The 15981-nt window shown below is 58.6% G+C and overlaps 4 protein-coding genes across 4 annotated transcripts; all 4 read right to left on the minus strand.

Annotated features, from left to right (window-relative positions):
• Positions 1–2362: 2362 nt before the first annotated feature.
• On the minus strand, positions 2363–3042 carry LOC117643738 (pupal cuticle protein Edg-84A-like). Its single transcript, XM_034382842.1, has 3 exons — positions 3028–3042; positions 2851–2925; positions 2363–2779 (listed from the first exon to the last, which is right to left on the minus strand). The coding sequence occupies exons 1-3, from the start codon at positions 3040–3042 to the stop codon at positions 2363–2365; spliced, it is 507 nt and encodes a 168-aa protein (XP_034238733.1).
• Positions 3043–4060: 1018 nt separating this feature from the next.
• On the minus strand, positions 4061–6116 carry LOC117643820 (cuticle protein 19-like). Its single transcript, XM_034382962.1, has 2 exons — positions 5952–6116; positions 4061–4270 (listed from the first exon to the last, which is right to left on the minus strand). Exons 1-2 carry the CDS (start codon positions 6114–6116, stop codon positions 4061–4063), a joined length of 375 nt encoding a protein of 124 aa, XP_034238853.1.
• A 1242-nt stretch (positions 6117–7358) lies between these two features.
• LOC117643892 lies at positions 7359–8635 on the minus strand. Its single transcript, XM_034383088.1, has 3 exons — positions 8618–8635; positions 7814–8551; positions 7359–7765 (listed from the first exon to the last, which is right to left on the minus strand). Exons 1-3 carry the CDS (start codon positions 8633–8635, stop codon positions 7538–7540), a joined length of 984 nt encoding a protein of 327 aa, XP_034238979.1. The 3' UTR covers positions 7359–7537.
• Positions 8636–9604: 969 nt separating this feature from the next.
• On the minus strand, positions 9605–14664 carry LOC117639287 (cuticle protein 7-like). Its single transcript, XM_034374822.1, has 5 exons — positions 14555–14664; positions 12431–12529; positions 10620–10844; positions 10170–10302; positions 9605–10095 (listed from the first exon to the last, which is right to left on the minus strand). Exons 1-5 carry the CDS (start codon positions 14576–14578, stop codon positions 9914–9916), a joined length of 663 nt encoding a protein of 220 aa, XP_034230713.1. The 5' UTR covers positions 14579–14664; the 3' UTR covers positions 9605–9913.
• Positions 14665–15981: the final 1317 nt, after the last annotated feature.

Genomic DNA, 15981 nt, shown 5'->3' on the forward strand with positions numbered 1-15981 from the left:
CAGGACTCGAATAATGCCAGATAGAGACATTTCGCGTGGTGTGGCGACGGCGTGGCGACGGCGAACCGTTCGCACGCGTAAAGGGAGTAAAATGGACTGTGACGTGCAACGCGCACGGACGTAACGTAATGTGTTATTTTTTTCTTTCTGTCCCATTGTCACTGCTTTCTTTTGCCCGCACGCCAGACCCTGTTGGCACGCCTGGCGTGCGTGGCGGCCATCCTGGCAGCAGGCGTGGTCCTGGCGGCCGCCTCCAAGGTGCACGATGACGGCCACGACGAGCTCATCGACTACTACGTGAGTCAAGGGGTCAACTCCCCAATTTTTGATTATTTTTTTTAAATCAGAGGTGGTGCTATTTTATCGCCCGTTCATTGCTGGTCTTGCAGACCAAGCCGAAGTACGACTACAAGTACGGCGTGGAGGACTTCAAGACGGGCGACCACAAGTCGCACTGGGAGACGCGCGACGGCGACGTGGTCAAGGGGTCGTACTCCGTGCTGGAGCCCGACGGCACCTTCCGCACCGTGAGCTACACCGCGGACAAGCACAACGGCTTCAACGCCGTGGTCACGCGCTCCGGCAAGGCCTCGCACCCCGAGCACCACGAGCACCACGACGGACTCCACGAGGTCCACCACGACGTCAAGGTCCACGAGGGCCGCATCCTGGACAGCCACCGCCCGCATAAGAGGTGCGTCGCGTCCCGTAAAAGTGAGGTTTGACCTATGCACGCCTGCAGTAACCGATTTTGTTTTTCAGCGAATACCCGTCCGTGCCCACTCTCCACCATCTGGAGCATGACTACGAGCACCGCGGCGAGGGCTCCAAGCGCGAGGAGGCCGTCGTGGCCAAGCCCTACTACTCCGTGAGCCACGTGAGCCACGGCGCCGAGCCCGCGGCGCGCGCTGGCGAGGAGGAGAAGGCCCCCTCCAGCCAGTCCGCCAGTGCCGTGCCGGCGCCGGCCTCGGCCTTGCTGCAGGCGCAGGCCTCGGCACCCAAGTCCACGACGACGCACTACTTCCCCGGGCGCGTGAACCCCAACGCCAAGCCGTCGCCGTTCAAGGCCAGCACCGCCACGCAGTCCCCGCCGCCCAAGCCACGCCAGCAAGCCGCCCCCGCCGCGTCCGCCTTCTCCAAGCCCTTCTCGCAGGCGGGCTTCTCCAGCACCGTGAGCCACTCCAGCGACGCGGCGCCGTCGTCGGCCGCCTTCCAGTCGTCGGGCCACTACTCGCGCGTCGCGGCCTCGCCCAGCCCGGTGTTCAAGCAGAAGGCCCAGGGGGTGGCCGAGGCCGCTGGTTTCTCCAGCAGCGCAGCCGGGTATTCCAGCGGGTCCGAACCGCAGTCCAGCTCGTACTCCAGCCTGTCCAGCCCGCACGGCAGCCACTCCAACACCTTCAACAACCACCCCAGCGCGCCCAGCCACGCCAACAGCCTCCCCAGCACGTACGCAGGCAGCCACGCCAGCCCCGCCCCCAGCGCCTACTCGGGCCACTCCAGCAGCCAGCCCAGCCTCAGCGCCGCCGCCCGGCCCAAGGTGTACCCCGCCCCGGTGCACTCGTCGGCCTCCGCCAAGCCCACGGCGTCGTCGACGCGCGCGTACCCCCGAGTGCTCGGCGACGACCAGGCGGGCAACGCGGTGCACAGCGCCGCCAGCGAGGAGGACTTCGACGAGGACGAGGAGGGCTTCCCCAGGTTCACGACCAACTTCCGGCCAACACCCGCCGCCGCCAAGGAGCAGCAGTCCCGCTACGAGGACGACCGCGCCACCAGGGTCTACCGACACGGCACCTCCGGCGACGGCGAGCGGAGCTTCGTGGAGGTGGGCATGGGAGGCTACCCCGACGGCGCCTACGAGTACGTCGAGTCCCCCGAGCAGCACTGAGCAGCGCCAGCCATCCAACACCGACCGACATTGACTTGTGATACGTGTGTGTGTGAATGTGTGTGTGAGCGAAGGGTGAACTCGCGAACTCAGGGAACACTGCAGTGTGCAGCACTGCCAGTCCAGGGGAGTCACCGGCCGCCGCTTTTTAACTTATTGAGCGCAATTAGTGAGTAGTTAACGGTCCGCGAAAGACCGTCACTTGTTGAAGTTTTGCAATTACCTGTTATTATCGCTGTTGTATATTGTGTTATTTAACTATCCGGGGAATAAAGCTATTCTCTCCTACGCCAAACCAGGATGCAATGAAATGCCGCTTACCCTTGCAGGCCCTCGTCTATTTTCAACAGTAACGAAACAACAAAAACAACAAGAAAAACAAACACTCAGACAACTATTGGGGGCTACTAGTTTGCCCGGCTGTCCGTGGATTATATCACAGATCTCGATTCAACGAGGCAGCGTCGCCAGCGGGCCTCACGATATGTAGCCGTACGCCCCGTCGGGGTAGTTCTCCAGGGACTCGTGAGTGGCGCTGGTGTCGGCCTTGGGCGCCGTGAAGTCGGCCTTCGCCACCCTGAAGTTGGCCTTCGTCGACGTGAAGTCGGCCTTGCCGTCGACAAAGTCGGCCTTGAGGTGGCCGGCGTGGTGGCCGTGGTGGCTGTGGTGGCCGTGGTGGCCGTAGGGGTGGTTGGCCTTGCCGCGGCGCTCCACCACGGCGTTGAAGCCGTTCTCCTTGTCCGAGGTGTAGGTGACGTGCCGCCAGGTGCCGTCCGCCTCCTTGACGGTGTAGCCGCCCTTCACCTTGTCGCCGTCGCGCTCCTCCCACTGGCTGTGGTGGTCGCCGTGCTTGGGGTCGTCGACGCCGTACTTGAAGTGGTACTTGGGCTTGGCCTGCGCAGAGACAGCACTCACGATAACCGACGCGGTTCAAACGGACCGCGTGCACGGGTGGGCAGGCTTACGTAGTAGTCGTGGTGGTGGCCGTGGTGGGACGCGGACACGCAGGCGGCCGTCGTGAGGGCGACAAGCGCCAAGATCTGCGGCGAGGCAAAGCACAGGGATCGTCGCCGTCATCGAACACCTCAAAAACCACGAAAACAACGCGGTTCCAAAGAGCACAAGGCGGAGGAGGGACTCACTGTGAGACGTGCCATGCTGGTCGTGCCTGCCGGGGACTGTTGGACAAACTTGCAGAGCGCGGCGCTTTATACCAGCCTTGCGATTTACGATCCCTGGCTGGGCTGCCCTGCGCTGCCCTGCGCTGCCCACCTGCTGCAGTGTAGCTGCAGTGCTGCACCAACCCTCTCCCCGCCCCCACCCCCTCCTCCATGTCCACAGCACAATGTCGCCAGCAAAAAACCAATTTCGCCGTTAGTGCCGAAGAAGACAGCCCGCTACCACCAAACCGCCACCACGCATTTCGCAAAACGCCGTCAAAACTTTGCTTTCGTGTCACCCTGCGCTGCCTTTACTGCTGGCCGGCTCGCCGGACCGCGACGCCGTCGCGCCGTCGCCGTTTTTATTTTATTTTCAATTTATTAAAATCTCTACCGAGTGGCGAACCAGCGACAAATTGAATTTTAATGCCATGCATCTTGTCGTTATTGCGGCACGGCTCGTCACTTCGGGCGCGAAAAACGCGCGACTGCTTCGGCCACCGCCTTGTGTGTCGGCCGCGGCTTCCGCGTCGTGTTCGGCTTGCCTGGCTGCCGGCCTGGCTGCCGGCCTGGCTGCTGCCCTGGTCGGCCTGCTTGCCGGCGTGCGAAAGCGAGACGATGCAGACAATGGCGTGCTCGCGGATTATTGCCCGCCGGGTCTGATGGAAGAAAGACCACCGCGAACATCGGGCGGGGTGGGGGTGGGCCAGAAGACCGGTGGAGGCGGCCAAAGCTCCAGACGCGTTTTGAGCTCCAGAGTCGCTACATAGGACTCGAATAGAACGTGTGACCCCACCAATGGATTCCTCGTTCGGAGAGCAATCCATTGATGGGGTCACACGTTTAGTATGAGTCCCATTTAGTGACTGTGGAGCTCAAAACGCGTCTAGAGATGTAGCCGCCTCCACTGTCTTCTGGCCCACTGTGGGGCGTCAAGCAACAGAACACACATTCCTCTCTGATTTGTTTTTTTTATTATTTTGGTTAAATTGTCGAAACCTATCATGAGCCCACGTCAGTGGTGGTGGGGCGGCAGCCGCTTGACGGTGGCCTGGAAGCCGCCCTTCTTGGTGACGATGTACTCCACGACGCGGGTGTGGCCGTCGGGCTCCAGCAGTGTGTAGCCGCCCTTGGTGACGTCGCCGTCGCGGTGCTCCCACACGTCCTTGATGTCGCCCGTGTGCTTGTCGTGTACGCTGTACTGGTACGCGTACCGCGGCTTCGTCTGCGGGGGGAGAGAAATGAGTTGCGTAGGGCAGGGACTAGAGCAGCGGTTCTCAACCTTTCTCGGCTCGCGACCCCAAATTTGAAGCCAAAAATTTCCGCGACCCCCAGGAAAAATTTCGCGACCCCACGGGACCCCTCCTTTAACATGCCACGGCGTCTGATCCGAGGCGGGCATTTTGCTCCCTCAACGGGCAACTGGTCTTTGGACCTTCCTTTAGCATGCCTTTGTTACGGAGTGCAATTATCAGTCTTAGTTTGGGAGCAGTACTGTCTCAAAGTTGGCCAAAACGCTCAGAAATGTCTATGAAAAATCGTGTTTTGGGCTGATTTTAAGGCAGCCACAGGGTCTGATCCGAGGCGGGCATTTTGCTCCCTCAACGGGGAGTTGGTCTTTGGACCTTCCTTTAGCATGCCTCTGTTACGGAGTGCGATTATCAGTCTTCGTTTGGGAGCAGTATTGTCTCAAAGTTGGCCGAAACGGTCAGCAGTGTCTTTGAAAAATCGTGTTTTGGGCCGATTTTAAGCAGCCACTGCGTCTGATCCGAGGCGGGCATTTTGCTCCCTCAACGGGCAGTTGGTCTTTGGACCTTCCTTTAGCATGCCTTTGTTACGGAGTGCAATTATCAGTCTTAGTTTGAGAGCAGTATTGTCTCAAAGTTGGCCGAAACGCTCAGAAATGTCTATGAAAAATCGTGTTTTGGGCTGATTTTAAGCAGCCACTGCGTCTGATCCGAGGCGGGCATTTTGCTCCCTCAACGGGCAATTGGTCTTTGGACCTTCCTTTAGCATGCCTTTGTTACGGAGTGCGATTGTCAGTCTTAGTTTGGGAGCAGTATTGTCTCAAAAGTCGATCAAAACGGTCGCAAGTGTCTTTGAAAAATCGTTGTGACTATTTTGGTCAACTTTGAGACAATACTGCTCCCAAACTAAGACTGATAATCGCACTCCGTAACAAAGGCATGCTAAAGGAAGGTCCAAAGACCAATTGCCCGTTGAGGGAGCAAAATGCCCGCCTCGGATCAGACGCAGTGGCTGCTTAAAATCGGCCCAAAACACGATTTTTCATAGACATTTCTGAGCGTTTCGGCCAACTTTGAGACAATACTGCTCCCAAACTAAGACTGATAATTGCACTCCGTAACAAAGGCATGCTAAAGGAAGGTCCAAAGACCGATTGCCCGTTGAGGGAGCAAAATGCCCGCCTCGGATCAGACGCAGTGGCTGCTTAAAATCGGCCTAAAACACGACCCCAGCATCGCCGCGACCCCTTAAAAAAATTTCGCGACCCCGCTTGGGGTCGCGACCCTAAGGTTGAGAACCACTGGACTAGAGACAGGAGTCGGACTAGAGACTAGAGTCGGACTAGAGACTAGAGTCGGACTAGAGACTAGAGTCGGACTAGAGACTAGAGTCGGACTAGAGACTAGAGTCGGACTAGAGACTAGAGTCGGACTAGAGACCGGGGAAGTGCGCTGTTAATCGACGCGAGCCAGCTGTGAACAAGTGCGGCCTTTTCTTTCCTCGAGCTCCAGTAAACAGCGGGCCCGTTCCCACCGTTCCTTATTGGAGGCACACCGCTTTTACTCTATCGCGGCGCCGCGCGAGCGGGAAGGTAGTCGGGCAGAGAGGTGCCGGGCAACACGTTTCGTTTTCCCGGCGATAAAAGCGTGCCGACTTACGTGGTGGTCGTCGTGGTGGTGGTACCTCTCCAGTGTGCCCTCGGTCAGCTCCTGCGCCTGCTGCACGTTGTCCGACACCTGCTGCTGCGCCTGCTGCGCCTGCCGCGCGACGGCACTCACGAGGACGGCGGCCAGGACCGCCGCCAGCAGCGCCGACGTCGTCATCTGCGGACACGGCGTTCTAGAGCGCCTGCGGAAGCGAGGGTAGGCCGCTCTGCAAGACACGGCGGCTCGGCGGGCCGGCCTACGCCGCAGGCGCTCTCAGTGGCGACGTCGTCGTCGGCGTCCTCGAGAGCCTTCCTCCGGACTTACCTGTCGAGAAGGCATGGCCGCGCTGTGCTGCTCTGCTGCCGTGGTCGCCGAGGTGTCAATGGTGTCCCGGCAGCGTGCCGCGGCGGTTTTAAGGGGCTCCGCCCGGTCGACTGGACGATCCCAGGGTCACGGATGTTCCGCCGCACCCCGCCGCGCCCCGCCGCGCCCCGCCCCGCCCCGCCCCGCCCCGCAGCGACACGCACTTTAACCCCCTGGATCAGTCGAAACGGCGTCGATTCATGTCGCTCGGTCGGTTGCAGCGGCCGGGCACTGCTGGGCTTTGGCGCGGTGGCGCGGTGGCACAAGGAGACTCAAATCGGTGCGCGCGGCGCAACCATAGCCTTGTCGTCCACTAATTTCCACTTGGTCACGAGCAAGTGGTGCGCGGCGTGGCGCGGCGCGGGGTATTGCCGATACACCGCAACCACCGCCACCTTGACCCTCACCGGCAGAGCCAGGGCGGAGAGATGCATTCAAAGGACACGTTTCCGTACACACACGAAATTTAGTGACCCGCAAATTAAGTTTAGTGCAGAGTGTATATTGTGCCCGAGTTACGCAACGTATCAAATTCAAGATATTAAGATCAGAAGAAGGAACCTCGTGGTTTCGATGTGCTGGATGGACTCTGCTTTTCGTCCTATCTCAACAAAAACCATTGGCGGGTGAAGATTCCCCAGCCAGCGTAGCAAGTCTTTACCCTATCTCCACAAAAACCATGTCACGGTCGTCCTAAAGGCCGTGCTCCTTGGCTTCATGCTTGCCCGCACCGATATTTCCCTCTCGTTTCCTTTATTTTCCTTTTCCGTGTCACTGCTTTCGTTGTTGTTTGTTTCCGTCTCCTCGTCTCAATGCGCCGATTGATGCTCGGAGCGAAGCAGTCGTGACGGTAACGGCCGGTGCACTAACAGAATGTTTTTATTTATCATTGTTATGATTGTTCTCATTTTTCCCTTGTTTTGTAAATTAAAAGGGTGATCATTTTTTGTTGTTTAGGGATAGAAAAGTTTGACTCTCAAAGTATTTTTTTCTTATCTTGATTGGTTTATTCACTGTTCAGAACAGTAGCATTGCAGGTTTCACTACGTACACTTATCACAAACAACATTGGTTTAAAACATTTTGGTTACAGCCTGTTAGTTACTTCAAAACAAGTAAGTCTATGACTAGTTTGGGGGAAAGAGAGTCGCCATCGAGGATGTTCCCGTTAACTGGGACTTGGGACTTTCTAAAGATTTAACACTAAACATAAATAACAAATGACATCGCGCTACTCAGCGGCCGTGGTGTCCGGGCGGCAGGTGCTTGACGCGCGCGTTGAAGCCGCCCTTCTTGGTGACGGAGTACTCCACCACCCTGGTGTGCCCGTCGGGCTCCATCACGGCGTACCCGCCGCGTGTGGCGTCGCCGTCGCGCTGCTCCCAGGCGCTCTTCACGTCGCGCGTCGTGGGGTCGTGGACGCCGTAGCGGTACGCGTACTCGGGCCGCACCGCTTGCCCGTCCTGCACAAAACAAGCAGCGTGCAGGATGACAAGAAATCATTTCGGAACATGAGTAACATCACGAGTTGTACTCACCCTATGGCCCAGGCCTCCGCTGAACCCGGTCCGCAGCGACGCAGATGGATCAGTGTGGTATTCCCTCACTGGGGCGGCCGCCTTGTTCGGCTGGTAGGTCTTGAAGGTCGTCTTGGCGGGGGTCACCGCCGCGTAGGGAGAGCGCACATCCGCCTGGTCGTAGGGAGACGCCTGCTTGAACGGCGACTTGGGCAAGAACGCCGTCTTGGCGGGGGCCTCCTGGCTTTGGTACTCCGTCTTGGCGGGGGCGTCGTGGTCGTAGTCCGAGCCGCCCTCGACGTCGATGCCCTTGAGGTGCTTGGCGAGGCTCAGCTCGGCCTTCTCGTCGTGCGCCGCCGTGTCGTCGTCGTTGGGGTGCGACGAGTCCACTTCCTCCTCCTGCTGCGCGCCACTGCTGCCGTGCTGCGCGTACTCCTCGAGGTCCTCGTCGAGGAGGTCCTTCGGCGTGTCTGTCAGGTCCTTGGGGGTCTCCACCAGGTCCTCGGGCGTCTCCACCAGGTCTTTCGGCGTATCCAACAAGTCCTTGGGCGTCTCGAGCAGGTCCTTGGGCGGCGTCACCAGGTCCTTGTAGTCCGCGAAGAAGTCGTCCTCCTGCGGGCTGGTGAAGCCGGCGCCGTCCAGGCGGCGGTGCAGGCCCGGCGCGATGCCCACCACGCCGGGCGCGGCGGCGGCCGCCGTCCAAGACACGGCCAGCAGCACCGTCACCGCGACCTGCGCACAACACCAACGTGAACCATGTCGCACTGGCGGCACGCACGCAGATGATGCGAAGCTCACCTTCACAGAGTCCATCATGGCGTCGACTGGATCACCGTCGCCGGCAAGGGCGCCTGGCAAAATGGCCACCGCCGCGCCGGCCGCCCTTTATAAGAGCAGGCCTGACCCGAAGGGCCGGAGGACCGCGGTTCGTCCCGCCATGGCCCCGCGACACGGCCCTCGAGCCAACGGGCAAACGGATTGGGCAAAGCCAGGCAAAGCTTCGGCGAGCCGCGGAAGCACGCTGATTTGGCATTTGCCCCGCCACCGCCAGGCCGGCCCAGCGCGGCCCAGCGCGGCACAGCGCAGCCCAGCAGCGCCCGGATTTCCTTCGCTCATTTAATTTAGGTCTCGTTTTACGGCCGGCTAGGCAGCCAGAGTGTTGCGTCTGGCTCGGTCTGACCTAGGCAACACCGCTCCTCCTTCGACGCCGCCGTCCCGACCCAAGATTTGAAAAAGTCGATCCTGCCGCCAATCAGCGACAAGTCCAACCGTCCGCCACAACTTGATTCGGATTCATGCATGCCGACCGCAGCGTCTCTCCGTGGCGGTTGGCGGGCACGGACTCTCGCTGTCGAGATCACTGCCCCCCCTCCTCTTCTCCGCCCCTGCCAAGCGGAACGCCATCCCGCGCCTCCAAAGAAAGTGAAGGCGAAGGCACCGCGCTCGTGCCGTCCCCGGGGCACGCCGCCAGCAGCCGGCCTGCCAGGCCTGCGGCACTGCTAATTAGGCGGCGATACCCCGCGCCAGGGGGAAGTCCGAGCGGGGAGTATCGCCGCGCAGAGAAAAACGCCATCCACGGCGATCTGGTCCCGGAAAAGAAACATTTGGCCGGGACCAGGCGTAGTTTCTCCTATTTTAGCGACGTGCGGAGATGCAGGCGTTTGAAAAATGGAAAGAAATGCCGAGATTCTTTAGGATTTAGGATCGACGCGTCGCTTTGAGTCACAGTCACCTGCAGGGCCAACTACTCGTCTTGAAAGGAATCGAAGGGCAAGGGGCAGGATATCGTGGTGATGTAAAACCAAGTTTAATTCGCAATTTCGATAACAGACAGTACAAATCGTAAAGACAGCGGGGCAGTGAGGTTGGGCGTTTGTTGCGCGTCATAAATAATAATAATAAAAATAATAACGGAAAGCCTTGTATTTACAGCACAACATTACTAGTCTACACACACGCACACGCACATGCACACACTCAACACGCGGACACCCGTATAACTTAAGCGCGGCTCTGCACACAGCTTCACAGACTTATTTTGAAGGCGGTGGGGGGCGAGTTGTTGCAGCGCCCCCTGCGCGGCGGCCTGCAGCACTAGTAGTAGCCGTCGTACTGCGAGTAGGCCTCGTGGGGCGCGGAGGCCGCCGCCGTGTAGTGGCCGTTGCTGCCGAGCAGGCCGAGGTAGCTGCCGGCCTCGTCGTACACGTCGTACTCCTGGAAGTGGCCGGCCGGGGCGCTGAGGGCGGCGTGCGTCAGGTGGGGGTGCGCTGTTTCAACTGCGAGGGAGACAAGAAAACGGACTAGAAACGTGTCTGCGGAGGAGAAGATTTATCAGAAGGGCGTCTGTTACCGATGGGCGCCGGTGCGGGCGCGTAGGCGATGTCGCTGTACTCCGCGGCGATGGTGGTGTACGGCTTGGCGGCCACGGCCACGGGGGCCACGGGCTGGACGACCTTGGTGGCCAGCGGCACGGCCACGGGCACCTGGGAAACCAATTCAATTAATTGTAGTGTTTTTTTTTTCATTTCTAACGCAAACCATAGAGCACCGGAGTGTGCCAGAAGACCGGTGGAGGCGGCCAAAATTCTAGACGCGTTTTGAACTCCAGAGTCACCAAATGGGACTCAAACGAAACGTGTGACCCCACCAATGGATTGCTCTTCGAACGAGGAATCCATTGGTGGTGTCACTCGTTTGGTTCGAGTCCCATTTAGCGACTCTGGAACTTAAAACGCGTCTACACTTTTGGTCGACTCCACCATCAGTCTTCTGGCCAACTGTGACCGGTGCTGATATCTACCTTGATGGCGGGCGAGTCGTGGATGCCGGGGCCGGACTTGCTGACCACGGCGTTGAAGCCGTTGACGGAGTCGGCGGTGTAGTCCACGGTGCGCACGGAGCCGTCGGGCTCCACCAGGGAGTACTGGCCCTTGACCACGTCGCCGTCGCGCGTCTCGGACTGGTGCTTGTGGTCACCGGTGTGGGGGTCGCTCACGCCGTAGTTGAACGCGTACCGCGGGTGGCTCTGCAGGCAATCAATCTCAGTTTCAAGACTCAAAACGCATCAACCTCAACTTCTTTTCCATCGTTTTGCAACAGCCAGTTGCTTTACATGCATGCTAACATTTTTTCATTTTTTCCCCTTGTATCTCGGGCCATTGTGCTCGGTTCACCTCGGTTCACACACACGTGCTCGGTCACGCACACCCCGGCCGGCGAGGTCCAGCCTGCCGGCGCGCGTGCCCTATGGCGGCCAGGCCAGCCAGGCCAGCCAGCCCTGCACAAGTAGGTCCTCCGGGCCGTGTGAACCCCTGTGCGTCAAAGGCCGCGCGGCGGGCGTTGCAGGCGCCTTATGCAGACCGACGTAATTCGCATTCTGTAGCGCTAATTAGGGCCTTTCGGGACTCGCACAGACTACCACACATTCACGCTCACACACAGACACAGACATACACACACACACGGCAATGGAAACCGACAACACGCCGGGGAGCGCTATGCTGATTCGAGCTGCTCACGGTAAGGGGATACGGTGCTAATGAAACGGCGCGCTATGAATTTTTAATACTGAGTGGCGCAAAGTGCGGAAGGCGGTGTTGTCCGAGCGCGCGCCGGGGTTGCGCACAGTGGTGCGTGGTATAGATGTCCGAATGCTGAGGCCGCCGTTTTCACTCCCGCAGTACTAAGGGACCCCAGTGTGCTCGTCAACCTCACTTAGTGATAGTGGGAGTCCTTCTTGAACCTTGAGTAGAGGCAAGAGAGGTTATGTTGTCTATGAGTAGTATGGAACCTCCAGTGTAGTGGCCGCCGTGTTGACTCCCCACCGTTGCGTGTCCTTGAGGACGCTAACCTGACCGCGGCTCTCGCTTGGAGTGCGTCGGGGTGCTCTTGGCACCTCAGTGCGCAGCCAGTCGGCCGGGGTGTGCGAAGCCTGCGAAGCACAACAATCGCAGGCACAACACGCGCCGAGCGGAAATTTCGGGCGCGGAAAGCGCGGAGAGGGAGGGCGGGCCTGGCGGGCCTGGCGGGCCGAGCCGGGTTTGGCTATCACGACTATCGCGGTGGCGGATCTGGCGGAGGGACCCGCACAGCACCGCCCGTACACAATGAGGGTGTTGATGGAGTTATGACCGTGGCACCGCCGGCGCCGGACAAAAGGCGGACACGACACACACTCATTCCCGCCGCGGCGGAAAAAAACACTCTAAACGGCGTGTCGCTTTTCACGCTTTTCAAACGTCAAATTGGACAACCTTTAATTGGAACGAGTGGACGCGGTGGAAGGAATGCGATTCATTCACGGATTACCGGTGCAAAGTGATGCAGTCATGAGCGAAGAAACGCTGCGGCCTTCCCCGGGCCGAATAGCCGAGTCCATATTCCGACCCAAACCTTGTGCCTTCGTACTTCGTGCACTCCGTGTCACACAAAGGCCTTGATGGCCTCGCCTCGTTCTCATGCTGCATGTGAGCAGCGCCAGCAGCATCGGCCGCCAAGGTGAATCATGAAGCAGGATTTCCTCCTCATTACGGTGTCGTGTATCTACGAGTGCCATTTTTGAGCAGAAAAAAAAAGACCCGCCAGAGCGAAAAGCGCTTTGTTGATACTCACGTAGTAGTCGACGTTGTGCACGGGGACAGGCGCGTAGCCGGGCCTGGCGGCCGCCACGTGCAGCATGGCCAGGACGGCCGGGAGGAGGACGGCCGCCGCCTGGAAGGAAGCAGCAGCCAGATAACGGTCACGGCCACAACGCAACCACTAATCAGCAAGACACAAAAATACCGCCGAAACTGCAGTTGCTTTCTTCCCCGATTATAAAAGAAAAAGAGATTGTTTTGTTTCCCCGAGGCTCGTTGTGGCGCCCCGCCTCGGACCGGCCGCGCAACTTCGGCCAGAAAAAGCTGCGGCCTCGTAAACTTTACGCCGCCTAATTTTCAGACGGCCACTGCATACAATGGCATGCCAGCTTGGCGGCGGCAACGGCTCAATGGACGTGACGACAGCGCACAGTGGGCCAGAACAAACAGAACCAGCGCCAGCTACGCCAGCAGACGGACTCGTCGGCCAGGAAATAGTAGAAAGGGTTCTGTCCGGCTGTCCGGCCGCCCGGTCGGCGCGTTTATTGTCTCTGCTAATGGGCCGCCCCGGCTGTCGTGTCGCGGCCAGCGCCGAGCACCGCGAAGCGCCGCGAAGCAGGCCTCGTCCTTGAAGACGTAACGCCGACGCGCCCCTCAAGGCCGTCCCTGGGCCCCGGGCCTGGGTCGCTGCAGGGCCTGGGCAGAGCGCTTCGGGCCGAGCTCGGCGTTCAAGTCTCCACCAACTGGAGCACGCCTCTGGGTCACCTCCCAACGAGTTTAGAGCTAGACTTGGATAATAACATGAAAGGGGGCCCAAAAATCGGAACAAAATTCCCAAGCATACTTGTAACAAAAAAATGCCAAGCAAAACCTTGCAGCAAAAAATTGCAAAAAATAATTGCAACAAAAAGTTGCAACAAATAACTGCAACTAAAAGTTGCAACAAAAAGTTGCAACAAATAAACGCAACTAAAAGTTGCAACAAATAACTGCAACTAAAAGTTGCAACAAATAACTGCAACTAAAAGTTGCAACAAATAACTGCAACAAAAAGTGCAACAAAAAATGACAACTAAAAATTGCGTTGCACGAAAACTTGCAACAATTATTTTTGGTGGGGAGTGGGGGTGCGGGAGACTGTTACACCGGTTGCAGTCTGACTGCGGTCCCTGTGAGGACATGCACTGGGGGACGGGCCGTTGCAGTTTGGCTTTCCGGCGGGGCGCTGGGACGGCCTAGACGGCCTGGGCGGCGTGGCGCAGCGGCGCAGCCTCCAGCAGTACAATGCCTCCTCGACGCGGACGCAGCGAGACGCAGCCACGACGCAGCCACGCAGTGCTAATTCGCGTTTAGAGAAGAGAAGTGGTCCGGCGTGAGGCTCGCCGTGAGGCTGCGGCGCCGCGGGGGGCCAAGGGCGCGGCGTGGCGTGGCGTGGCGGGCGGGGCGGGGTGGGGTGGGGGGGGGGGGGCTACCTAGTTACCTTAGCCACCAAACGGCGTGCGGTCGAAATCGCAGTTCGAAATTGCGGCCCTCGCGCGAGGCTAAATGAGTGGGTCAATAAAACGTAAACAGTCGATCGGTTTCCAATTTGGCGGTCGACCGTGCCCTCATTATTATTGAGTGGACTCTAAATCTCCAAACATTTGCGGTCTGACTGTTTCGGAAGGGACATTGTTGGACTGATCGATTATCTTTCTAGCAACAGACAAGGTCAAAGTCTTTGTATCTTTACTGTTTTTGACAAGTGTATCCGGAATTGCAAACGAGATTTTTTGCATCATGAAATGGCGGCATGTGGCACCTTATTTAACCACAGTACTTCACCTCTAGGTTGGAACAAAGTGACATAATCAACCTAGTGGGACACAATGACTCGTGAACAGTCGTTAGACTGTCGTCATATTTCAAAGACTGAAAGAACTGATCAGATAGTAAATAACAGAAACCTTTAAAAAATATATATAGTGAAATTAATCATAACAAAGAAATAACATTTTGCAGAAGTATAAACTGGATTTTTACTTTATACTCTTTATCTTGAACCGCACAACCTGCTTTTGCAGAGAAAGGCCATCAAATTTAAGAAAAACAACACGCAATCGGATGTAAAATTTGATCTTGAACCGTATTTCCACCGCACACTTATTAATCCGCCGACCTGGAGCTTGCCGTTGACTGCCATGTCTTCTTTGAGGAGATGGAGGAGGAGCACCACAAAACACTGACCACGCACCGCACTGCACTCGAGACTTTACCGTCGCACGGAGACACCCCGACTGGAACTTGCGGCGCCTGCACGCACTCCTATATATGGAGGGGCGGCGGACCGCGGCGGACCGCGGGGGACCCGGCTCGGAGTGCAGCCTCCCCGGACCCTGGCCGCCCCTCCCCCACCCACGCTGCCCACCCTCGCGGGCACCTTTTTTCGCGATGACCGTCAAACCTCGGCGCCGGCAGCACGGGGCACGCGGCCCATTGTCCGATGAGAACGCGCCGCCCCCACCTCTCTGCGCCCCACCCTGCCCTCTCCGCCCTGCCCTCCTCCTCCTCCTTCTCCTCCCTCTCCCTTTCCTATCGCCCTGCGTTTGTTTTGCTCCGGCCGTTCATGTCCGAAACAGCGCGAAGCAGTGCAAGGCGTTCGACCCCCCGCGGACCGCGCGCGGGGCTTACCTCACGCCTTGAAGGCGATGGACGAGGCAAGTCAAAAGCACGAAGACGTGTAAACCGCGACGATTGTTCTTGGACGCTCCTCTCATCCCGTGGACGATTCTGGCAGTCACATTTCAAAGGTCCGTGCCTTTTCTCTGCGAAATTAAACCCACTGACATGGATGAAGGATTTTTCGTCGTTTCGAAAAAAAAAACGACGGCGGGGCGTGCAGGTCAGCAGGCCGCTCCGTCGGACAGTCCCACGGCGCACGAGTGTGTGTGTGTGTGTGTGTCTGTGTGTGTGTGTGTGTGCGCGCGCTCGCCTCGCTCCCACGGCCGGCCACGTGTCGAAAGGGGCGGATTGGACATGGATTAGCCCCGGAACCGCCAACCGCCCCCGGGCAATTTTTGTTTGAATTTCTTTTATCCAAAACAATCAAAGAAAAAGAGTGTCTTGAGTGGGAGGTCGTGGAGGACGATTTCCTTGTCAGTGACGGCGACCGCGTCCGCCGCCGCGCTCCTCGCTGGCGCACTTGATGGTGGGGGCGACGACGGCGTGCTCGCGGCTCGTTGAACGAGTCGTTGCCACGTCGTTAACGTTCGGCGCCCTCACACGTACGGCCGCACGGGCCGTACTGCACCGCCCCTCGCCAGGGAAAAACGGCCGGCCTGGCGGACTATGGATTCCTGCCTGCATAACGGACTGGCGCGCGGTGCCGCGGTGCCGGGGTGTTGTTTAACAGCTCGGCTGCCGCAGTTAGAGGCCTTATGCGTCCGCCGTCAGCCCGCTGGCCGTGTGAAGGCGGTGGCGGCTCAGCCGGCCAGCCACGGTTACGAGGGAGTCCTCGGCCGGTTCTGGGATGGGTTCAAAGATCTAAGAGTCTGGGATTTTAATTTCTTGCCTTACTCGGCATAAAAATAACTCGCCACTTTGCTT

Source organism: Thrips palmi, unplaced genomic scaffold (genome assembly GCF_012932325.1).
Source record: "Thrips palmi isolate BJ-2018 unplaced genomic scaffold, TpBJ-2018v1 HiC_scaffold_1, whole genome shotgun sequence".
NCBI lineage: Eukaryota > Metazoa > Arthropoda > Insecta > Thysanoptera > Thripidae > Thrips > Thrips palmi.

What these genes read in the sequence shown, in the direction of transcription:
- LOC117643892 (XM_034383088.1), bottom strand. An exon ending in CAACTCGTGATGTTACTCAT is followed by an intron (nt 7,766 to 7,813) that starts GTTCCGAAATGA and finishes TGTTTTGTGCAG; the next exon opens with GACGGGCAAGCGGTGCGGCC.
- LOC117643738 (XM_034382842.1), bottom strand. An exon ending in GCCACCACCACGACTACTAC is followed by an intron (nt 2,780 to 2,850) that starts GTAAGCCTGCCC and finishes GTCTCTGCGCAG; the next exon opens with GCCAAGCCCAAGTACCACTT.
- LOC117639287 (XM_034374822.1), bottom strand. Translation starts at nt 14,578, where the DNA reads ATGGCAGTCAACGGCAAGCTCCAG. An exon ending in ACGACTCGCCCGCCATCAAG is followed by an intron (nt 10,303 to 10,619) that starts GTAGATATCAGC and finishes TTGGTTTCCCAG; the next exon opens with GTGCCCGTGGCCGTGCCGCT. An exon ending in GCCCGCACCGGCGCCCATCG is followed by an intron (nt 10,096 to 10,169) that starts GTAACAGACGCC and finishes TCTCCCTCGCAG; the next exon opens with TTGAAACAGCGCACCCCCAC.
- LOC117643820 (XM_034382962.1), bottom strand. Translation starts at nt 6,116, where the DNA reads ATGACGACGTCGGCGCTGCTGGCGGCGGTCCTGGCCGCCGTCCTCGTG. An exon ending in ACCACCACGACGACCACCAC is followed by an intron (nt 4,271 to 5,951) that starts GTAAGTCGGCAC and finishes CTCCCCCCGCAG; the next exon opens with ACGAAGCCGCGGTACGCGTA.